The sequence below is a fragment of the Strongylocentrotus purpuratus genome, unplaced genomic scaffold (genome assembly GCF_000002235.5).
Source record: "Strongylocentrotus purpuratus isolate Spur 01 unplaced genomic scaffold, Spur_5.0 spur5_scaffold_12, whole genome shotgun sequence".
In the NCBI taxonomy this organism is placed as follows: domain Eukaryota; kingdom Metazoa; phylum Echinodermata; class Echinoidea; order Camarodonta; family Strongylocentrotidae; genus Strongylocentrotus; species Strongylocentrotus purpuratus.
Window position 1 is genome coordinate 7,939,708 of NW_022145597.1, and position 25,194 is coordinate 7,964,901.

The 25,194-nt window shown below is 38.6% G+C and overlaps 2 protein-coding genes across 2 annotated transcripts; one reads left to right on the plus strand and one right to left on the minus strand.

The window, feature by feature from the left end:
* Positions 1 to 520: 520 nt before the first annotated feature.
* LOC578189 (remodeling and spacing factor 1) lies at positions 521 to 23,572 on the plus strand. Its single transcript, XM_003725608.3, has 14 exons — positions 521 to 678; positions 3,178 to 3,269; positions 4,037 to 4,129; positions 4,818 to 4,949; positions 7,957 to 8,033; positions 8,722 to 8,870; positions 10,113 to 12,520; positions 13,101 to 13,205; positions 13,997 to 14,076; positions 15,349 to 15,409; positions 16,639 to 17,020; positions 17,963 to 18,209; positions 18,987 to 19,225; positions 19,885 to 23,572. Exons 1-14 carry the CDS (start codon positions 549 to 551, stop codon positions 20,613 to 20,615), a joined length of 4,926 nt encoding a protein of 1,641 aa, XP_003725656.2. The 5' UTR covers positions 521 to 548; the 3' UTR covers positions 20,616 to 23,572.
* Positions 6,364 to 7,195, minus strand: LOC115922600. The gene is made up of 2 exons (XM_030981743.1): positions 6,674 to 7,195; positions 6,364 to 6,599 (listed from the first exon to the last, which is right to left on the minus strand). Exons 1-2 carry the CDS (start codon positions 7,131 to 7,133, stop codon positions 6,550 to 6,552), a joined length of 510 nt encoding a protein of 169 aa, XP_030837603.1. The 5' UTR covers positions 7,134 to 7,195; the 3' UTR covers positions 6,364 to 6,549.
* Positions 23,573 to 25,194: the final 1,622 nt, after the last annotated feature.

A 25,194-nucleotide genomic window follows, 5' to 3' on the forward strand; every position in this document is an offset into this window, starting at 1 on the left:
TGATTTCTCTGACATTTTGCTCGAAATAGAGACTTATGGCATTTTAAAGATGCCGTTGAGTAATTTTTGTTTACTTACGACCGGGGGGGGGGGGAGGATTGAAATATGAAGACTTATTTTTCATGTTTGTAATAAGGCATGGCATGCCTGATGCTTCCTTTTATCGGGTCCGTCGATCACCTGCCTATAGGCCCTATATACCATCTACTGAAGATATACCAATCACTAATCAGTGACCTCAGTCTGAAATTAAATTCATCAAGACTTGCATAAAGACTATAAAAATATTAGACGCTTGTATTTTGTTTATGCGTAACTTTAATATTTTCTAGCAATTAATCACCTTTGTCATTAAATTTAAAACATATTGTCATAAACGTTATATTTTGAGATATTTTAAATTATGAATATATGAATTAATTTTAGTCCATGCCTTTTATGAAAATGTATTTTGTCTTAAAAATTTAGTTGACTGTCAAAAAGACTAGAATTCTCTAATAAACATGCACAATAGATTTAACAAGCTCTGGGTACGAAGAGCTAGAGCAATGGCGTCTGTACATAAGTTTCCCGATTTCGCCGTAATATGCTCCTTTTTGGAGCGTTACGGCGAAATGTTGCAGCTGCCCGACCTCACAATCCCAGAATTACAAGAAGCAATAGAAGAAACAAAATGTGGTAAGTAACCATTACGACTGCATAGCCCCTAAAAACTGGAAATTGTTGTGATTGTCGTCTGTCTCGCGAAATAGAAATGCCTTGAACGTTGAATTATATGCAGACTTGCTTGAACCTGTGTGAGTGTGAGTGGGACTGTAGCTTTGACTGTCGACTGTGCAGCTGTGTGTTGTTTTACCCAGGCCAAAGCCTAGCCCTGGATCTGGCCTCGTCTGTTAATCAGTGCGAGTTTGATTCAGTGTGATTGCGGTGCCTGGATGTACTAATGAAAAATGGGCAACAAATGAATGCTGTCTGCATCTGAGACTGAAACTTTGTGAAAGTGATGTGTGATGTGATGTTTGTCCATGACATCGGTCCGAGAATAAGGATCGTCCGCATAAACGAGGAATGCCTTTGCATACTCGGATAGACCCGTGCTCAAAAAATAAGAATCGTCCACATTTTCGCAGACATTTTATATTTTCGCTCCGCGCATTGGGGATGCAAAAAAACGGATTCTGTGATGTATTTCACATTGAATTTGTACAGAGACTCTCACGTTATGATCAATAAATCCCATAAAAGTAGATGGTGAACAGGGGTTATTTTTTTATTAGTTACCTGTTACCTGTAGTTACCTGGAGAGTCAGTTTTTCGCAATGCCAGCGCGCGGTTCGGGAACCTGTAACCCACAGTGCGGATGGAAAAAAACGTCCATGAAAATGCGGACGATCCTTGTTCTTAAGGATGCAATTTGTCCGCATTTACGAGGATATCCTCGTTTATGAGGACGATCCTCATTTGAGACCGGTGCCCCTTAAACATAAATCTGATGATTGGGCTTTGGCATAATCGTTAAGAAGATAGTATTGTGTAGTAGAAGCAACCATCATGACCATTCGCCTCAGTCCACACAGTAGTGTTTCATATAAAATGTCATTGCATCACACGCTTCAGTCTCCTTTTTGTTAGTACCCATAGATAGCAAATTGCAAAGCCGTGTGAGGCGCAATTCTTCGACTGACACAAAAATGCCAACGGGAACCTGTGACGGAAAAGTATGAGGAAGGATGTAAAGTATTTGAAATTAAAGTAAAAAGTTGGCAACAAATTTTTGACAACTTTGGAACTTTTACTTTCATAAACAATACATGCATGACACAGCGTTCAGGTACCGTTTATTAACTCAAAGCTCAATGATTGCACATACATACATGTAATGTAGCCATATTACCCACACACAAAAAATGAAAAAAGTTGTACAAACTATACTTCTAATTATTTTTATTTATTTATTCATTTTAAATGGTTTATTTCATTAAAAAACATCCTCGGCCCTAGAGCCAAATTGCAGTTTTTTTTACAAAGTATACATCATTGACAAAGTAAAATTACACGTAAAACACTATGCTCAAAACCCAACAACAAATACAACCCCAACCCCACATCCCTGATGAAATAAAGTCTGGAGCAATCGCCGCCAGAGCAGTATTGGGTTGCCACTGTTGCACCTTATGGCAGATTGCTTGGTACATATACAGAAATGTGAATATTATTACCATATTTGCAATAAAATTATATATTGAACTTATACAATATATGAATAGAAATAAGTTTATTTGAAATTCAAAAAAATTAAATGTTATTGGTGGAAAATGCATAGCCAGATGGGTAGGGTGTTTGCTTCAATAACAGAAACAGAGACAACAACAGAAACCAAATCATGGAGTTATAAAATCAAATAGATGCTACAATGAATTAAACAAATTATACATTGTAGGTAAAATGCAGAAAATGTTGTATTTGGACCATTTTAGTAAAAGGTAGAGTAATTAAAGGTCTTGATATGAAAAATGCAACAATTTTTTTTAAAATTGAAATCAAACAATTCGTTAAGGAGTTTAACTTGTTAAGTTTGACTTGCATACACCGTTTCTGTCAATCCTGAAAAATAAAAGTAAATAATAGCAAAATCAAAACATGGTTCATGATGAAAAAAATGAGCACTGATTTTTTTTTTTTTTTTTTTGGGGGGGGGGCCCAATTTGTGAGAAAATATTTAGTGGCGGGGTAATGAGCACTTTATTATTATTTTTTGCTCAACCGGGAGGAGGGGGGGGGGGGGGATAGCGAACACTATTTTGTTTTACTCTACAATCCCCCCCCCCCCTCCTCCTTGAGTCAGGAGTGGGGACCCATGCCCCCTGGATCTGCCACTGCTGCCATCTATGATAATCTTGAAAGAGTTAACAGGAAATCCAAACTGATGGCTCAGTGGTAGAGCAGTGGTCTCTTGACCGGAGATCCCGGGTTTGAACCCAAGTTGATGCGTTAGTGCCCTTTGGTAAGGCATTAATCCTCATTACCAAGTCCCTCAGAGAGGACTTACATGTAAACCGTTAGTCCAATGGTTGCATACTTACAATGACATGCTTTCTTAGCAGTCTGTAAAACATACCGAACAACTTACTTCAAGATAATGTCTTATAAACTCTCCTCATTTGTTTTCTTCTCCAGATGTTCCAATTTTGAGAGAGATGATCATCAAATTGATGCGTCGTCTCATCAAAAATGTGAACGCTGAAAAATGGGAGAGACATCTAGTCAAGGTAAGACTAAGAGAGAAAGGAAAATTTGCTCAGTTTCTATGCATTTTTAGTTTGATTTAAAACGGTGTGAAATAGATAAAGTGTACTTATTTCTAGAGATGACTGTAATATTGTTTTTTGTTATGGTCTTCAGTTATTAATCACTTGTGAATCTGGGGGGTGTTTCACAAAGACTAAGATCGACTTAAGCTGGACTTGAACTATGGCCGGCCATGAGCGCTATATAAATAACCATATTATTTTATTATTTATTTATTCATGTCACTGGTTGCTCTCACAATTGGTCTCTCTGAACGCCCCAATCTACAGAATTTACATTTTTGATAGTTCATTGTTGAAGGAGAAAAAGTTACTTACATTGTAAACTTAAGTTATATTTAAGACTTGGACGGTATGCGATTTATGCCCTTATAAAGTCTTGAACCAGATGTAACATGAGAGGGAAAAAAAAATTTAGAAATTTTGATCTTTCCTTCAATAATGAACTATCAAAAAATGTAAATTCTGTAGCTCTGTGACCTCGATTTATACGTCCATTGAGAAACCAATGCCAGGAATGGATAGAGGAACTAGTGGCATGAACTGCCTGCCATAGTTGAAGTCCAACTTAAGTCGATCTTAGTCTTTATGAAACACTCCCCAGGTGTACCCTTGACAGAAATGACAACTTTCTACAGGTTGAACTTCGATATATGAAATGCCTTGCTATCTTTTAAGGTATGTACTAAATATATTGAATTTGCACAATCTTATCTCTCTCCGTATAGATAAGCCGCTACTATTCAGGAATGGCAGCATGGGAGGTGGACACCCTAGGTTACATGCAGAGTAAAACAGAAACAAAATTAGGTCTCCTAAAGGTAAGATTGTTGTCAATATTTCCCTATTTTCAAAGAAGAAAGAAGATTCATTTCCCTTAAATATGGTTATCAACCTGTACATAAAGACCACCTGCCTATTAAGACCACTTTTCATGTTTCCCTTGAGCAGTTTTTATATACAGGTTTCACCGTAATGTAAACAAATAATTCATTGTAGAGAGGACCCAGCTAAGGATATGAACCCAAAGTTATCTCTTTGATTTTTTTTCAACGGTCATTTTTGTTTGTTTGTCTTTCATTATTTAGTGATCAGAATCGAACAGTAATCAATGCAAGTGCATGCATCTGATAAGGCGAGCATTTTTGTGATCACACAATTTTTTAAATATTTTTAAGGCAGGTGCAGAGATGCCAACCAGTACGATCAAATCGTATTCAGTACGATGATAAGAGTAAAAATACAATCTTAAAATCTTAAAATACGATTTTCATCTTTAAAAAAAAACAAAACATAAAAACAGCAGAAATCACATAAAAACCGACGGGTTAGTGGTAGTGTCAAGTTTTCGTGAAAATCTGATTTTTCTCTCCAAAATCTGATTTTTTAGGATACTCAGTCTGTTTTTTTATGGCAAGAGGTTGGCATCTCTGCAGGTATAAAGAAATTGTAAATCCAATCTCTACGATGATAATGTTAATGCAAGTTTCCCCTTGTGGTTTTCAACAGTTTCTATGCGATAGCCAATTTGACGAGCCAAAGTCCAAGTTCAGGCTGGCGGTGAATGAGATAGAGCCAGAGACCATGAGGATACAGCCAATCGGAAGGGATAAGATGGGACTCGTCTACTGGTTTCAAAAGGTATGTCAGAGCTGCTAACTATTACGTTTTTCTAGGAATTATTCTGTTTTTTCCTCCAAATTACGATAGTACATTTTTTCTTCATATTTTTATTTTTTACATTTTTTTTTTTACATACCACACGTCAACAACTGCCTGAAATGTTGTTTTGATCACAAATTCAAATAGAAAGATAAGGTTAAACATGCTTGAAACATACTGGAATAGGCAAATATTCTCAAAAAGGATGAAACGCAGATAATACAAAAATAACAACAAAAAAATATGTACTTGTAAATAAACTATAGGTCCTAATATGGAGGAAAAAACAGCATGAGGAATGGACATTTCTGCATTGGAAGTGTGTCGCTCGTTGTAAGTTTCATTTTAATGAATTCCTTTTTTTCTGCCATCATGGTTCTTTTTTTGGGTTGCACAAGGTTGGCAGCTCTGCTTTCTTGGTTGGAAGTATGCATTCTACTTTAAATGTCACTTCAATACCTTCTTGATGCCGACTCAATGCAGAGAAATGCAGCAAGAAATTTTGAATGTGTCAACATTTTCTCAGACTTTTACATTTGTGGATAATAATAATAAATAATAATAATTGATTCTTATTGAGCGCTACTACAGACAAACTGATCAGAGCGCTATACAACAGAAAAGAGACATACAAATCATAACAATTAAACAAGGAACAGTAATTAAGATATTATGAACAAAAAGAAAATTTAGCTACTCAAAATGTACATTATGGATTCAAGATGGAAAGAGTTGGGTTTTAAGTTTCTTTTTGAAAGTGTCTTCTGTACTACATAGGCGGAGGTGTTGTGGTAGAGTGTTCCAGGTGGATGGTCCAGCATAAGAGAATGAGCGTTCGGCTGCCTTGGTGTTGGTGCGTGGGATCAGTAATAGTGTCTGATCGTTCCGTGAACGCAGATGGTATCTGGAAACTGGAGGAGTAGTAAGCATGATAGACAGATAGTGTGGAGCAGAATGCATTAAGCACTTGTACACTAAAAGTGCTAGTTTGAATTCAATTCGCTGTTTGATGGGAAGCCAGTGTAGTTGCTTCAACAGAGGAGCACTTGGCTCTCTTTTCTTTGCACCAAGCACCAGACGAGCCGCTCGATTTTGAATTTTTTGAAGTCTTTTTAAATCCCCGGCATTCACATTTGCCAGAAGGGAATTACCGTAATCAAGCCTGCTCAAAACTAGAGAACGTACTGCATGACTACAAGCTTCACCTGTAAGGTACTTTCTCACATGACATATGTTTCTCATATGGAAATTGGCCACCTGGCACACTCTACGAACATGTTCCGACATTGACAAAGTCTGGTCAAAATAAACACCAAGATTTTTAACAGTTGTTGATGGATCAACAGTGGGGTTTCCAATCTGCAGGCTCAGATCACCTGAAGGGCGAAGTCTGCTGGATGACAGAATGATGATTTCCGATTTGTCTTCATTAAGTTTCAGCATATTGCTTGTCATCCATCGACTCAACTCGCCTATACATGTTTCCAACCTATTGCAGGCTTCATCGAGACTAGCTTGATTGCGTGGATCAAAACTACAATAAATCTGAGTATCATCTGCGTAAAGATGATACTGGAGATCATGGCGTTTGATGATATCTCCAACAGGTCGGATGTACATCGTGAAAAGCTGAGGCCCAAGTACTGAGCCTTGCGGAACGCCGTATCTAGTGTAATGAGTTTCAGAATATTTCCCCTTCACAGAGACACGTGAGGAACGTCCAGTGAGATACGATGTAAACCATTGAAGGGCTGTCTCCTTTATGCCATACTCAGTCTGAAGTCTTGACAGCAGAATAGAATGATCTATGGTGTCAAAGGCAGCGCTCAGATCTAGTAGCACAAGTAGTACTCCCCTCTTCTGGTCAATCTGTTGAAGAATGTCCTGCTTTACACGAAGCAGGGCAGTTTCCGTGCTGTGGGAAGGCTTGTATGCTGACTGGAATTGCTCACGAAGATCATGATCACCAAGATACGACGAAAGTCTGGTAGACACTGCAAGCTCAAGTACTTTGGACATGAAGGCGATATTCGATACCGGACGATAGTTCTTCATGACCTCGTGGTCAAGCGATGACTTCTTCAGCACAGGGAAGATGATAGCCTCCTTCAACTTATCTGGAAATACACCGGAAGTGATGGACGAATTCACAATCTGGCTCATGATAGGTACAAATATTTCGACGCAGTCTTTCAGAAGCCATGTAGGCAGTGGGTCGAGATTACAGGATCTGTTTCCTATAAACCGCATGGGAAAAGCAGTGTAGCTTTATCGATGTCACTTCGGTTCCGATTCAAATCATGCATTCCCAGATCAAAGTCGGCTCGTTTCTCCAGTTTTCACATCAAAGTGGAAATGCATGGGCTCAACCCATTGGTGTGACCTAGGCATTACATTTCATGTTATCCAAAGGCTTAAACAGTTATAGTAATGTTCTTTTGTGGAAATAAAAGACAGAATAAAATCATCAATTGCAAAATATAGACAGAAAATTTAAGCAGAGAGAGAGAGAGAGAGAGAAAGAGAGGGGAGTGGCAGTGAGAGAGAGAGAGAGAAAAGGGGAGAGAGCAAACTTTCTTTTTCACACACCAAAGCTTTAAAATATGTTGATTACCGGCTGCAAGCTGGTGAATTATTATCCTTTGAATCACATCAATATGCACATCATTTACAAAGTACCCAGGACAAGCTGCTTCTAAATATACTTCACACAAAAGCAAAAGTAACTCTTGGAGATTGCCCATTAATACGCTGCTCCAAAGCTTTGGAATACCCTTCGACTAGGCATAAGAAAAGCCTTATATGTTGCTGTCTTCAAAGTTTTGCAGAAGACGCACTTGTTTTTAGGACCTTTTGAAAAGTTGTTTATTGTGTGTCTGTAAAGAAGCACTGCTAGGAGTTTTGATTTAATATAGTATATTCATATAGTAGCTGTGCTATATAAATTGATCTAATTATTATTTGATTATTATTGTTACTTATTTAGGATCATGATGCTAACATCAGAGTGTACAGAGAAGAACAAGATGATTTAGACAACTCTTCCTGGCAGATGGTCTCACAGTAAGTCTTGTCAGAGCTCATAAATACTCACTTGATTCTTTGCCTTTCATTCTTGCAATCTCTATAAATTTTTGTTTGTATGTACAATGAAACCTGTATATAAAGACCGCTCAAAGGAAACATGAAAAGTGATCTTTATAATCAGGTGGTCTGTATGTTTAGGTTCCTTAAGTACATATTTCAATGAGAAACCTTATTGATGAAATGAAAAATGGGGTCTTTAATAGACAGGTGGTCTTTCTATAAAGGTGGTTGCTAAAGCAGGTTTGACTAAAACAATTACAAAAAAATAAAAAATGTTTAAAATTACGCTCCGGCGAAAGTTAAAAAAATTGAAAACCTGTTTCATTGACAATCTGCTTCTTAACATATCGAGAATGAGCTTCTTGAAGAAAAGTGATTTTTTTTTCACAGGTCTACGATATAGAGTTATACCTGCTTTAGCAACCACCTATTTTTATAAAGACCACATTTCTTTGTTTAACTTGAAATTTCCTTTTCCCACTAAAGAAACCTGCATGTAAAGGCCTCCTGCCCATACAGAGGACCCCTTTTCACATCCCTTGAGTGGTGTTTATAGACAAGTTTCACTAAAGACCTTTATATTAAGAGCACTTATCTAGTCCACCTGGCTTTAGTGGTCTTTATATACAGGTTTCACTGTAATTTGAATATTCTAATTTCCCAGGGACCGAGATGATCTGGCAGGGCTTCTTGCTGTACTGAAGAAAGGCACAAACAAACTCACCTCGTTAGAACTCAAGACAGATGACTCGGAGTCGACCACGACGTCCGTCACCAACGACGAGGACACTGAGCTTGACATCAAGGAAGAAAGTAAGACATCTAGGGGTTTCAAATACTTGAGTGGAGACGCGAAAGTTGTGGGTTCAATCCCCGAAAAGTGACTCGATGTCCTTACACAAAATGTAGGATGCGAAAATCGTTGTAGTTTACTCAGCATTGTGAGTGTCTGTAAAATGGTGCCTGGCTGAAACGCTCCCTACGGAGAATTCCAAGCCTGAATCCGATGACTGGGGTAATAATATTTCTGTAAAGCGCTGAGAAATATTGCAGATGTATTAAGCGCTGAGAAATATTGCATATGTATTGAGGGCTGTATGACCCAGAACATTATTATCATTGTTAATTCTCTAAAGCATACAAATGGGGGACCGACATTTGCTTTGGCAACATTAGGGTTGTACGAGACTTACTCAAGTGACAGTTTGATCTATGTCAGTTGCTCCATGTCAATTTCGTTCATCAACAGAATTCTTTATTTCAACCCCTTACCTACATAGTAACACTGTACTTAATCATAATCCTTGCCCTTAACTTAAAACTCAATTGCAATCCTGAGCCTTGCCCTGTATCTATGAACAAAATAAAGCCACCTCTCTGAAATTGTTATCTTAAGAGAAGTGTTTCCATGTGTTTTCACTTTTAAAGGTCTTAGCTTTGGATGTGACAGGGAAAAAAATGTGATAACAATAAGGACACAGCCCCAACATCAACAATTAATATAGCCATGTACTTGTAAGGACAAATCTCATTTAAATTCTAACAAATATACAATCTTTGCACAGTATAATGATATTTAAAAACTCCTTTTACCTTTTGGGCTGGGCTGGGCTGGCCAGAAAATATATGTTTTCATGCTAGACTAAAAGTGACTCGGTAACATTGCCTCAGATTCTGAAACAAAATCCTGGATATAGCTCATGCTGCAATCATAGTTATAAACCTTTATGTCAGTCAGAAACCCCATGACTTTTACAAGCCGATCGCTTGTCTGATTATCAAGATATTTATGATTGGAAAATCGGAATTCAATTTTCATTTTCCTAATGGTTTTTATAATAATACAGTCTATTAGGGGAAAATGAGTGTGGTAATACCGGTCACTCAAAGATTTCTACTTTTTTGAGGCACTTCATGATCATTTTGAAGTGCAATTCGTTTAGGGCTTCAATATTAACCATACCACAGACACTGATAACACTTAGGGCCATGCATCTCAGATTTAACATTGCTTAACGATGCCTTTAAGCAAGTCTTCTGTAATCTCTTTTACAGTTGCCAAGCTTCGCCTGAAGGTGTCATTCAGGCAAGAAACAGACTCCGAAGGTGTGAAACTTGAAACCACGATGCAGGCTGAAGTGATGAAACCAGAAGGGACTGTGAAATCAGAGACACTAGCAGTGAAAGAGGAGCAAATGGATACCACCGATGGACAGAAGGAATATATTGATGATAAGAAAGGAGTGAAAGAAGAACCAATGGAATCTTGCGATTCAAAGGAGAATTTGTCTAAACTGAAAACAGAAATGGAAACAGAAAGTTCTGTTCAGAAAGATGACTGTGTTGCTTCGAAATTAGAAGAAGCTACCAAGATCAAATCTGAAGAGGGGATGGTTGACAGGGAAGGTTTGGTTGATGTGAAAAAAGAGGAGTTAGGAGTGAAACAGGAAGTACCACCCTGCAGAAGAGGATCAGTGATTATGAAGGTAGGAGACGGTGTCAAAGGTTACAAGCCGGTTTCAACTCCATCAGGGAGTGAAGCATCAGTCATGAAGGATGATAAAGAGGATGGTGATGCGAAGGCCATTGCAGGAGAGAGCGAGTCTAAGGAATCAAACAAATCAACAGATCCTTCTGAGAAGGTGCTAGAAAGGGCACCTGGTAAAGGCAATAGCAGCAAGGAGGAGAAGGAGAAATCAAAAGACATTGTAAGCGATGAGAGGACAAGAGAAGATCAAGATGGTGAACAGGGTAGACCTGAGGGCGGTTCAACCTCTGCTGTGGTACCTGAGGAAGTCTCTGAAAGGGCACCCAGACCAGCGTCTGCACCTGAATTGACTGTGACACCGCCTAAGACCCTTGCAGGGGAACCGATGGCTTCCTCATCCACTTCATCTCTGATCCCCAGCCAGGCATCACCAAGGGCCAGAACGCCCACCACTAGCCTGTTCATGAGACCGTGGGAGACTGCACCAGCTCAGCCGGAGAAAGAAATGGAAGAGGTGGAGGGGGAGGGAACGTCAGTTGGAGTAGATTCTAGTCGGAAAGATGGTCAGGTGCCAGCACAGTCCAAAGGAGGATTAGAAGGGAAAGGTAGCGTGGCCAAGCAAACGCAATTACAAGAAGATGAAGGATGCAAAGACAATTACTCCCAGAGTATTCCCGAGGTTAGGAAATTGGTGGATGTCCCAAAACCCAAAGAGGACAACCCAGCATTAGAAAAGTCAGTTCAAGAAAAAGAGGCTACAGAAAAGGAGGAAGACAGATCAGCCAGAGCAGATCCGTTGGAAAATACAAACATGTCGGTTACACAAGAGAAAGGACAGGAAACAGAAGTCAAAGATGTTGTGAATAAGATGGAAGTGTCAAAGGATAAATCAGGGCCCGATAGGGACGCTAAAGTAGGCAAAGGTGTTGACTTGCAAGAGAAGGATTCCAAGAAGAGTCCTGCTGAAGCAGGTGTGGAGAGATCAGAAGGTGAAGGATCGAGGAAAAGGGATGGTATGAAAGAGAAGGAGAAGAGGAAAGAAGCAGAGGAGGAAGATGGTAAAGTTGCCACGAGTGAAGAAGATGAGGATCTTTTGAAGGGAGACGGTAAAGTGTCGGGTGTAGAGCAGCATGATGAGAGTGATGGAAAGACCAAGTGCGCAGAAGAAACTGATCCAAAAGACCAATCAGACGGGAAGGAGAAGACTGGAGAGTCGAAGGAGGAAGGTTCCAAAGTGGAGGAGGACGTGACAGCAGACAGGCCCGCATCAAAGGAGATGGAAGAGCTGAGTGAAGAAGGAGCAAAGAGGGAAACGGAGAGCACTGAAAAGATAGATGAAGAAGAAAAGGAGGATGACGGTGTTGAGAAGGACAAAACAGAAGCGGAGGAAGCCGTCCAGCCTCTGCGTAAAGGGTCTCGTCCTCTAAGACCAAGAAGAGGCAAACAACAGGAGGAGCAACCGGCGGAGACGAAGAAACCTAAACCAGCCCCAAAGAAAAGAGGAAGACCAAAAAAGAAAGTTGAAGTTTCAAGTCAAGATGAGAAGACAAGCCAGGATGAAGGTTTTAGCCAGGAGGATGAGGAAGAGAAGGAAAGCAAAAAGAAAAGCATTTCCAAAGAACTAATGGAAGATGAGGAAGAAGACGAAGAGGACGATGAGGAAGAAGAAGAAGAAAGTGATGACGATGACAACGACGATGACTACGGAAGGAAGAAAATTCAAAAAAAGAAAGGGGTGCGTACGGCGAAGAAGAAACGCAAGAAGAAAAGACTACGGTACACTCCCAAGAGGAAAGCGTCGCAGAAAGCCGTCAATAAGATAGTTGAAATGGAGAAAGATGAGGACGAATTACCAGCGAAGAGCAGTTATGCAGGGAAGAACAAACTGAAGAAGGCTGATGATAGTGACTGGATCTCTGAAGAGAACGATGACACCCCCTGCTGTAAATGTGGACTGTACAACCATCCCCGATGGGTAATTATTAATATCATACCACCCATTAATTTTTCGTTATTATAATTCATTGACTTAGATTGTTAATCTATCATTACGTATATTTTATTTTACGTAAAGGGCCCCGTCTTACAAAGAGTGACGATTGATGCAAATCAATCGTAAGTCCTCCAATTAATCGCAAGTTTGCAGTCTCTTATCTCTTTTGTACATTGATATCAACTCTTTGTCAGACGGGGCCCTTGTCTCTTGAGGTAATTGTGAAGGCCGTTATTTAGAAAATTCAAAATGATTTGCTTGACTTTAATACTGCAGACCTATTAAGTCACTTTGGCATCGTTTCACAAACCCATTATAAGTACAAGTTCGCCAACATGCCATCAAAAAGCAGGTCAATGTTACTTCATGTGTTTTAATAGCTTGTTGGCCTTTTATACACTTATGAATGTGTATGAAACAATGCCCCTGTAAATACACATTTAATAATTATCAGAGAATTTTATGAAATGTCCTTCAACAACCAACATGGCCAGTCAAGAAATCAAATGGAATTGTCATTCAATATCTTTTTTTTCATTCAATTTCATTTATTCAATCCAAGATTCTCTTGTGTGATAAATGCGACTCTGGTTTTCATACGGCTTGTCTACGACCACCGCTCATGGCCATCCCAGACGGCAACTGGTTCTGCCCAAAGTGTGAACATGTGAGTACAAGACTGACCCATAGTATAGACAAGGGGAGGGGGAAGGGAGGGGGAAGGGGAAGGGGAAGGGGAGGGGGACTCTGTTTTCATACGGTTTGTCTACGACCACCGCTCATGGCTATCCCAGAAGGCAATTGGTTCTGCCCAAAGTGTGAACATGTGAGTACAAAACTGACCCATTGCATAGAACAAGAGGGAGGGGGAAGGGAGGGGGAAGGGGAGGGAAAGGGGGAGGGGGAAGGGGAGGGAAAGGGGGAAGGGGAGGGAGAGGGGGAGGGGGAAGGGAAGGGGGAAAGGAAGAGTTACGTGAGGCTTCAGGTTTGTTTTCTCTATGGTAAATTTTGTCTCTGGTAGCATTCATGTGGGAGCATGGTTTACTGGTTTATATAGTTTCATTCAAGTTCCCATCTTAGTCATATTATTATGAGGAGGAGGGGGTGGAGGAAGAGGAGGATGACGATGATGATGAAGATTATTAGGATAAGAATGATGATGAGGAGGGGAAGGAGGAGGATGAGAAGGGGAAGGAGGAGGGGAGGGAGGGGAGGGAGGGTGGTGTTTCCAGTGAAACGGGAGGGACACGTTTACACTTAGTGAGGTTTAAATCATAGGTCTGGGATGGATCGAAACCCAAGATCTCATGATCTTGATTCAACCAGCAGATGCTCTTTCGACTTAAAAAATTGCCACCTCTCCCTATACTCTATTTCATCCATTTTATCCATGAAATACACATTGTTTGTTGATTGAGAAGACAAACCATTCTTTATTGTGTTCTGTTTATTCTGCAGGAGGAGTTGATAGTCAATCTGCAAGCAAAACTGGAAGATCTCGATGGTGACCTGAAAAAGAAGGACAGACTAGCTAGAAGGTAAAGAAGTTTTGATGTGTGGGGGGGGGGGGGGGGCTTTCCACCCTTTTAGATGAAAATGAGCCCAATTTGTCTAATTAGCATAGAGTTCATGTAGCCTTTTTTAGAGAGGTGACTTGAAAGCCTTACACAGTGATGGCAAGACTGACATTGTTAAGAAAATGGATTGTGATCATGTGAACGAGTCCAGTGACAGAGCTGCCAACTAGTACGGATTTTCCGTAATTGGTACGGAAATTAACGACCATTACGGAATGTTGTCTCAAATTACGGATTTAAAAAAAAAAAAAAAAAAAAAGTTTTTTTTTTTTTTTTTTTTTTTTTTAATGAATTAAATATGATTTATCGTAGCGAGTGCTGTGAATAGGAGCCATTTTTCATGATAAACTGTGTTGTGATGACCTGAAATTCAATACTTAACATCTTTGTGTGAGTAAAATCACCAAAAATTTCAGATAATCATGCGTCCGCGCAGTGTTGGCGTGTCGTTTTTTTAGATTCATAGCGCCGCATAAGAAATTACTGATTTATACCCCAAATTACTGATTTTGAGCCTTGTGATTACTGATTTTCTGTTCTGGAGGTTGGCAGCTCTGCAGTGAACTGTTGCAAAAAAAAATCTCACAACAAATTTTGATGAATAGATTTATTTCTAATAAGCTTTAAAACCTACATATTTACCCATTAAAGGCATCCTTTAACAATGTTAAATCTGAGATGCATGGCCCTACATGTCAGTGTCTGTGATATGGTGTAATATTGAAACCATTAGAAAATGGTGCTTCACAATGATCATGAAGTGCCTTAAAAAAGTATAAAAAATCTTTGAGTGAACGGTTTTACCATACTTATTTTCCCCCAATAGACTGTAGTGTTGTAAAAACTGTCAGGAAGATGACAAACAAAATTTTGATTTCCAATCATAAGTATCTTGATAATCAGACAGGCGATTGGCTTGTAAGAGTCATGGAGTTCCTGACTGACCTAAAAGTTTATAATTATGATTGCAGCATGAGCTAAATCTAGGATTTTGTTTCTGAATCTGAGGCAATGTTACCTAGTCACTTTAAGCGCAAGCGAGCCCAAACTAGCCATGTAGTTGCCCCTTTGAATATTGCTATGTTTTATCATTTTAAAAGCTATCGCTATTATCTAGCTCATATATCTTTGTTCCTGAAGCTGATATTATTATTATTATAATTATTATGATGCCTGTTTATTTCCTGCCCTTTAATCATCATTTGTTCTCTTGCTTTTATATTTCACCTGCAGGGATGAAAGAAAGCTGAAATATAAATACACTGATGTGTGTGCCGTCAATATATTGCCAGAGGTATGTATTAAAGGATGTTAAATCTGAGATGCACGGCCCTACGTGTTATCAGTGTCTGTCATATGGTGTAATATTGAAGCCCTAAACAAATCGCGCTTCAAAATGATCAAGAAGTGCCTCAAAAAAGTAAAAATCTTTGAGTGACCGGTTTTACCATACTCGTTTTCTCCAATAGACTGTAGTGTTATGAAAACCGTTTGACAAACGGTTTTCAAAATTTGTAATTCCAGTCATAAATATTTTGATAATCAGACAGGCGATCGGCTTGTAAAAGTCATGGGGTTCCTGACTGACCTAAAGGTTTATAATTATGATTGCAGCATGAGCTAAATCCAGGATTTTTTTTCAGAATCTGAGACAAAGTTCACCGGATCCCTTTAAAGGGCAATCTAACCCTTGTAATAAGTTTATTTGTATGAGAGCAAAAAAAATAACAAACAGAATGGCAACAGTTTGAAATGAATCGGATCAATATTAAGGAAGTTATGAATGTTTGAAATATGAGATCACTTAGTATATGCGAATCTCAAATTGGTAGTTCGGTCAGTGGATTGTGATGTAGGACGTGGATAACTCTCCCATTTGCGTGTACAAAAATATCATTAATTTCTGTTCTTCCTCCCTTGGGGCACTACTCAAAATATATTATAGATAGCAAAATTATTATAGGTCCTCTAAAAAGAATAGACCATCCTGAGCAATAAATATTTGAATTTTTAAAATTTTAGTCATTTTATATGTTGGAACTGGTAATTACTACATCGCATTTCTTTATTTGATTTGATTTCTGCATTTTTTCCAAATATAATATAACTGAATAACAAAAAACATATAAATGTAAGGTATAATTCAACATATAAATTCTTCATGTCAAAATGGTTTTTTTTACATAATATATGTACATATAATAAGAAACATAATATTTCCATAACATATCATAAATTTAAAGTATTATCCAAACTATTCTGTTGGAAAAGTGCAGGAGACCGCAATCGTAAGCAAAGCTTGACAAGGGTGGGGGCCTCAATCTTCCCGCTTCGCTCAGTACAACAAAATTGACATTGACATTACTGCTTCAGCCAATTTAAAGTGCCCATACATACAGTGATAACAACTTTCAAAAATTCATAACTTTCTTATAATTAGACAATTATCCCTAGTTTAGGCCCTAGTCTCATTGTACATAACTAGCTTATACTTGATTTTGTATATGTAATCTCTTGCAACAGGATACAACGGTAGTAGAAAAGAAGAAGAGATCACGACGTAATGATTACGAAGAAGAAGAAGACGAAGAGGAGGAGGTTGAATACGAGGATCAACGCAACCACAGATCCCACGGCTCGCGATCACGTCGATCACAGGGTTCGCGGTCGCGCCGATCACAGGGCTCACGCCGTCGACGATCGCGAAGCTCACGACATCATCAAGATCGGCGAAGTAGACCTCGCCGATCTCAGAGAGACTTTGTGGTGCCCGATTTCGAAGATGATTACGAGGTCGTGAGTCGGAGGTCGCAGAGGTCGCGTAAGACTATTGATTACAGCTTCAATGACTTTGACTCGGCTATCAAGACGGCCATCAATGACGAGGTAGAGGAACATAAAAAAGGTTAGATTCTCAATTTTTAACAAAATTATTGGGTCTTGGATGGGGATAATTAAGGTTCAAATATAACAAAATGGATTGTACCATCTTGATCAATTTATTGTGATATCACTGGTCTGAACAGTTCACTTGCTATTGTTAGTGTTAGCAATTTGTACCGGGACTTAGGCAATGCATTCTATTTATATCTTCCTTTCTTAACAAAAAAATTGAGAAAAAAACCCTTGTGTTGTATGGGGAATTTCACGTAATGTAATATTACAAATAGGAGATGCAAAACTAGGTTTGGTTTAAACCTAGGTAGTGAAGCATGGCACACTAGTTCACAGCACTGCACAAAAGTATAGAAATAATCTACTGGTACCCAGAAGGCTGTACAATCACTGGAAGAAGAACTGTATGTCATTATCATTAACCACCATTACTCCTATGATTGTCATCATCATCATCATTGACACCATCAATTATCACTATCATCATCATCATCATAACCATCATCATCAACATCATCATCACCATCATCATCATCACCATCATCATCATTATCTTCATCATCAATTATCATCATCAACAACATCATCGACATCATCATCAAAATCACTATCATCACAATCACTACCACTATCGTAATCATCATCACCATTATCATCGTCACTACCACAATCATCACCATTATCATCGTCACTACCACAATCATCACCATTATCACCATCATCATCATCACCATCATCATCATCATCATCATCATCATCATCATCATCACTACCACCACCACAATCATCACCATCACCATCATCATCATCTTCATCATCAATTATCATCATCAACAACATGATCAATCATCATCATCGACATCATCAACATCATCACAATCACTACCATAATCACTACCGCTACCATCATCATTGCCGTCACTACTATCTCTCTGTTTTCTTCTCCTATCAGCGGTGGACCAAATCAAGTCCCGCTGGGGGGTGAGCCGAGGGAAGGACATGTCCACCATCATGGGAGACGAAGTCGACGAGGAGGAGGAGCAGGAGGGGGAGGAGGAGAAGGAGAAGAGAGCCGAGGAGGTGGATGGAGAAGCTGAAGAGGGGAAGAGGCGAGACAGGAAAGGGAAGAAGAAGAGACGGCTCAACGATCTGGACGGGTCTAGCGAGGACGAGAACAGCGAAGACTTCAAGGTGGACAGGTAAAGCATAACTTTGGCAAGGCATTAATCTTCATTTGCCACACTCGACCCAGGTGAGGTAAATGGGTACCTGGCAGGAATTAATTTCTTGACATGCTAGAGCGCTGTAATGGCAGCTAGACTAAAGCCGGGGTAATAATAAATGCGCCTCAGAATAGAATTTCTAGATAGACGGCGCTATAGAAATGCCTATAATTAACTCGCCTTACTTGAAAATAGATCATTCATACGATTATAATAATGATAATGATAATAATGGGGGCTTCTTGTACAGAGTACCCCCAAAAAACTGCCTCCTATACTTCCAATAATGCAGGACAAATGTCAGTGGTACTAGTAAATGGGGAATATTTGTACACAAAAAAATGATACCAAATTTGCCGAAAAAGGTTGAGTATTGCTTTTCTGGAATTTTTGTGATTTAATGTTGAAGACATTCACTAACACTGCTCCTCTTTAATAAAAACATATCGTTGTGTATTTTCAGAGATGGTATTAGCCTAAGCATTGGGCAAGCAGTAATAAACCCAAGATTAAACACAACATAACATTCCACACACATTTTTTTTTTTCCTTGACAAGAATAGTCGGCCTTTATCAAAAATTTAGTTTTCGGTGTTGCCTGATCATCTTTTATGGATGTCTTAATGAAAACCCGAAAGAGAAAAACAGAAATGAGACAAGAGAAAAGCAAGATTGAGTGTAGGAATGCATTACCCGTCGCTATCAGACTTCTCAACTTCACTTCCCTTCCTCACCTTATCTTCCCTTCCGCAGTGAGAACGAGAGTGAGTCGGCCGAAGATGGCAGTAATTTCTCTGAAGCGAGTGAGGACAGCTTCTTGACATCGAGACGTCGCGCATCGAGACGAAAGGCACCCTCAAAGAGGAGCCTTCGCTACGCCGGCATGCCGCGAAGGAAGAGTGAGAGGGGGAGGAAGAGGGTGAGGTACTACAGCTCAGCGGAAGATGATGAAGGCAGCTATTACTCCGGAAGCTCAGGTGGCAGTTACACCGGTAAGTATTGGGAATAGAATGACGATTATTGTGGGAGAACCACAATGATATTGTATCAATGGAAAGCTGAATGAATGTAGTATAGTTGATATTATTGTATTCTATGGCTTATAAGCTTTCCGTTAATATAATTCATCCATTTCATTTATCACTTCCAACAGTAAATCAAGAACAAAGCATCAACAGATCTTAGAACAATCTGAGATAATAGTTGCCATGTTTCACTTTAATTTCCTTATTGCTATCATTAAAGATAAACTTGAGTTCTTGATAAAAAAAAAGAAATAGAATTCTCACAGAATCAAACAAAACTTACACGGAATGTTCAAGATTACAAATAAATGTCATTTGCCAAACAATTTTGGTAGAAAATGTATACTGGCTGAGTAATGAGCATAGAAAGGAAAGGAAATCAAGGTAAGTAGGCCCGGCACCATTTGTGTAGTCCCATATACATCTTTCTGTGTACAGTGCTTGTTACTTTACCAAGACTGGGCCAAATTTATTATGATTTTGATGACTCCAGAACCTTGCAGTATACACCAATACTTACATGCTACATTATCAATTTTTTATGATCCATTCCACACCTTTTCTTTCACAATTCAATCGCATGACCAGAACTCAACTTTATCTTTAATGTTTATTATCTTTAACAGGGAGTGATTCTGAGGATGATGAGGGGACCTCTGGAGGAAGACGGAAAGCCGCGGCCAAGGTCATCTCCTACAGAGAATACTCCGACAGCGACGAGGGGAGATTGAAGAAGAGGAAGCAGGCGGCCAGGACCCCGACGCCTTCTCCGTCGTCATCTTCCGAGGTCGAGGATTACACCCAACGAAAAAGGAAATTCCGCATCGATAGTGATGAGGAGGAGGAGGAGGACGAGGAGGAGGGAGGGGAGAAGACGAAATCGAAGAGAAGGATTGAAAGTGACAGTGAGGATAGTGATATTGGAAGGAGGAAAAAGAAGAAGAATAGCATCGATCTCCAGCGATCTTCTCTGCGGAAGCTATCCACAAGGATCGACTATAAGAAAATGGCGGGGGAGAGCACAGAATCGGACGAAAATGATAGTAAGAGTGAGCGGGATCAGGACTCAAACAAGGAGAATGAGGACGAATCTGGCGACGAAAGCAGTGATGAGGCTGTTAGCCAGAAAGTGAGGACTACCAAACAACTCCCCCATTCGCAAATGGGACAATCTTACATTCCAACCACTGTCAATGGGGGTGCTAGTACAGGAGGCCTTCACGACGGGGCTGCTTCACCGGGGGAGAGGGATGCTCATGGTGGCGCAATCGGAGGGACTGTAAATGGAGAAGGTGAGGAGGAGGACGACCTTTTACAGGTCACCGACCTGATCGACTATGTGACACAAGACATTTGAGGTCAAAGGTGAAATATCGTATCTTTGTATTTGTGAGGAATTATCTGTATATAGGTATTTTGGGGGATATATTAATGTAATTTTGTTTTGTGTTTTATGTCAGATTGTAATTACGTTGTCTGTCAATCATGTTAGCTTTTAATCTTGAAACAAAATTGCCTCAGATAATAGAAGATGCAAAAAACGATACTGCCAAATAATGGTCTTCAATCATTTAAACACTGATATAATCTTAGTCTGTCTTGTATCTGAATTGCCAAAGTATTGTAAATCACTACTAAATTTCATTGGTCAACAGTAATCCTGATGCATATTATCTGACCGGCTCACAGCCAATCATTTGATTAGGCTGCATCTATCCATTTTTATAATAGTTCAGAACAAACTACTGTTAAATCATCATACACATTCAAATCAACAAATCATGTGTAAAACGCAAAATGAAAAAGTAAAAGAAATGTACTTTTCCATTTGTGATAGATGATATATTACTTGCCTACATTTGAGTACATGAATGGTTTAAATAGCATTACAATTTTTAATGAAAATTAAAGCCTCCATATATGCTTCTAAATTGTATTATGGTTTAATAATTAGTCATGAAAAAAGTTGTGATTAATGGTCGGTCTGCCATGTGCTTTCTGATCATCTTCTTTTGTTGGGGCAAACTGTGAGAACAACTATTAGGACATTAAATTGTTATAAGTATTATTAAGGTGATAGATTTTGTTTAATGGTTGGTTTTACCTGACTGCTAAGAAAGCGTGAAAACTCTTGTAAATAAGCAACCAGATGACCGCTGGCTGTAAGTCCTCTGTGAGGGACTTGGTAATGAGGATTAATGCCTTACCAAAGGGCACTAGCGCAATAGTTGGTTTCGACAACTCATCTAACATTGAGCCATGGTGCGTCCCAGTATGATAATGAAGAGAAGTTTTAAATATTCATTGTTGAAACAAACTTTCTTTTTGTTTTATTTATAGCAGTGCTTTCAACCACGCAAGTATATGTACAGCTCATTGATGGTTAAAAATGTGAGAAATCTCTTGAATAAATGCTGCAGATCTTTGCATCTAGAAATGTAGATTAGATGTGCTTCCATCCCTTGAATAGGATGTAAAAAATGAAGGTCCTGTGTGTGTATAATGATGAGTCAAACCCATACTCTATGCATTAATTAGTAATGATTGAATATCGTTGTAGAAGCCTAACCTTGTCAATATTTATTTTTCTTGCAATGCGCATCTCTATGGGTCTCTGTTACATACAATCTAATTGGAGTAATTAAAGGTTTAACAATGAGCTACTACATTTCTACAATACTGCTTGAACAAATACTTTTATGGCTTATGGGTCTCTTTTACGTAAAATCTACTAGCAGTATTTAAAGGGAATGAGCTACAATGTACCGGTACTACATTTCTACACTATTGCATTTAAACTATTACCGGTACTGGTACTTTTCTGTCCAGATATGTCAAGGAATGACGGGCACAGACATTTTTTCAGCAAGTTTGTATTTTTGCGATAGTTAACACAGGTTATTTGCAATATTTGATAACACATAGAAACATATGCATGGATCATGTACAACTTAGAACCTTTCAATACAGCACGTTTTTCTTGTAACATGCATCTCCATGATTCTGATATGAAAAATGAAAATGTTCCGCTGTATCAAAAGGGGTAACTGTGAGCTACGCAATTTTTTTAATACTGTAGATGTGCTGTGGTGTAGTGGACTAGTCACCTAACTGTAGATCAGAAGATATGGGGTTCGCTCAGCACTGGTGTTCGTTGGCAAGACTTTAAGCTCATTTGGGTAACCTTTAATTTCTGATTTGTCTTGGTACCTGCTTTCCTTGCCCATCCATTGTTCATTACTTATAATGTACAAGCTTTTGTATCAAGATCACAAAGAATTTTGGTTTAAATCAACCTACTGGTAATGTCATTTCAATAGTGTTGTTCATTACCTTTTGTAACGTGGGCACATGTACAAGGTTTTTGTTACAGATCGCAAAAATTGATTGAGGTCCATGACCTCCTGTTAGAACATGACAATGATATATTATTTGAGGTGGTTTTATTCATTAATAAGCATTCATTCAAAATAGCAGCCAAAGACTGAAACAAATTGAATTCACAAAAGATTAAAAACTACATTAGAATGCAATACATTTTAATTGGTTAAATAAGATACACTAATATGCACAGTAATATACATATAAACAATAACGTTGCACAAATTAAAGTCATCAAGGAAATGGAAAAAGACAGAAATGAAAAGGACAGACGAGAAAAGGGTTGAAATGAAGAAGAGGGAGAAAAGGCATGCTTGGATAAACATAAACAACTGTTTTGTAATCATAACATGATATTCATAGGCAAATATTGATACAATCAGGTTTTGAATTTGCTCTTGAGTTGAGTTCTTGAGAGCCTTTGCGATCGTGCTGTGCAGAAAAAAGGCAATTTTTATAAGAAATACACCCTTTCACATCTGTATTTAATTGATGTATCTCTTCCATATGTTTGGCGGTTTACTTTTGATAATAGGTCAAACGCCTAAATAGAAAGAGCCAGATGAAAATGCAGGTTATGTGCATTGCATTTTGCTGTGTCAGGCAAGGTATTTTCTCATCAAGATGATCGGTTAAAGCAGAAGTGCGTCAAAATCGTTTGTTTTTGTATGACCGCAGTTTGGGTTCGATAGTGTCAATTATCCCATTAGGATGTTTGTTTTGATTAAGCCTTTAAATCAACTTTCGGAGAACCGACAGGAAAGTGTTCCTTCCTGTTATATTGGAATAAAGGCCACAACAATGGAATGAATGGAGATAATTTAGGAATTCCTTTACATGCAAAATCGAAAAGGGCAATAACTTGGTGTTAAGATGAAATGTGGTAATGAGATCAAATAGTGTTATTGCTTTAGCTACCCGTTAAATCTGTTTCAAAAGAAGAAGCGTAAGATTTGCACCTTAGGACATCTGCCCCCTGGTTCGGTGCAAACAGAAAGTGGTGTAGAAAATATACATGTAGTGTATACCCAGGCAGTGTCGTAGTCCAACAGTTTGAATCACTTGACTGGAAATGCTAGGGACATTGGTTCAAACCCCGGCAGGCACTTATATCCTTGGCATTTTATCTACATTGTTCCTCTCCACCCAGGTGTTAAATGGGTACCTGGTAGGATGCGTATGTCATTTTGGTTGGATTAGCCTGTTAAAGGTGACTAGCTGGAATGCTCCCCAGGGAGTGGAGAGCGTTCACTATAGTGTGCAGCATAGTAATTGAATCCAGTGATGGAGGTAATAATATACTGTACTGACTTTTGTCACGTCATGTGAAAATGCTTTAAGAAACAGGTATTGTTATTATCAAAATGCGTGTTTAAAGTCGAGACACATTTCTATGGGATGTCGAAGAACTTGAACTTTTGATGGTTTCATGAAACAATGCAAGGGAAACAGAAATAGAAAGTAAGTAATCAAGTCTTTGTGATGGAAAGTCCATTTTGTCAGCCAAGGCACATGTTCCCTAGTGTTGAAGGTGCATTGCAATAGCAAATGAAACAAACGAACAAGTGTATTGGAAAAGAAACACTCTATGAGATACGTATTGGTAGAAAACCTTTTAAGTTTTCCGTACTCGTCATCCAGTTATGAAAACTTGTCATCCATAGTTTTGAAAACTTAGATGATCAAGATTTAGATTTGGGTTTTGTTGCTTTGAATCTCATGTTATACATCCTCACTGTTTAAATTTTGATTTTATGTTTTAAATTTCTTGTTGAATTGTTTCTTGAATCAAGATCAGCTATTATATTGCATTCCTGTATTCTGTTATTTTGTTTTGTTTATTAAGTTTCCTTTGGTCATCCCATTTATGCATTGTATTGTCTCCTAATTATTTTTTTTTTATAGAGTCTTATTTTCACCAAAATTGGTAATGTACATTTATATCCTCAATGATTGTATTTTTCAATTTCAAATTGATTTTGAAATAAGTAGCATTTTGACCTTATTTAGGTGAAAGATTTGCAACTCAAAGTATTGGCTGTGCATTATTCATGCATCTAGCAGGCTTTTTATTGTTGTTTTAAGGGGAAATCCAACCAAAACGTATTTGCATGAAAACAGACAAAAAGAGAAACAGAAAGGTGAAAGTTTGAATTAAATTGGACAAATGATAAGAGAGATATGAATGTTTGAAATATGAGATCCCAAAACGTATGCGAATCTCAGATTGGCAGTTGGTCAGTAGATTGTGACTTAGACATGGACAACTCAATTGAGAGCTGTGGTTTTTATTGAAGATGATTTCCAGCAAGTTTTTGTGAGGTTGTTTTATTTTAATGGTTCAAACAATTGATCTACTGCAGGATAAACGATCCAGAATGAATTATAGCCATGTTCTCTCTTCACATACGATTCCCATACCAGAACTCAAGATTAGCTTTAAAAGATTCATATCTTTTGTATTGTTTGTGAACTTTCGTTCAGAGTTTCACCTGTCTGCTTCTCTGACCTTCGACCTTCTGTAAGTCTAAGAGCAGTTCTCTATAAAGGTTGGA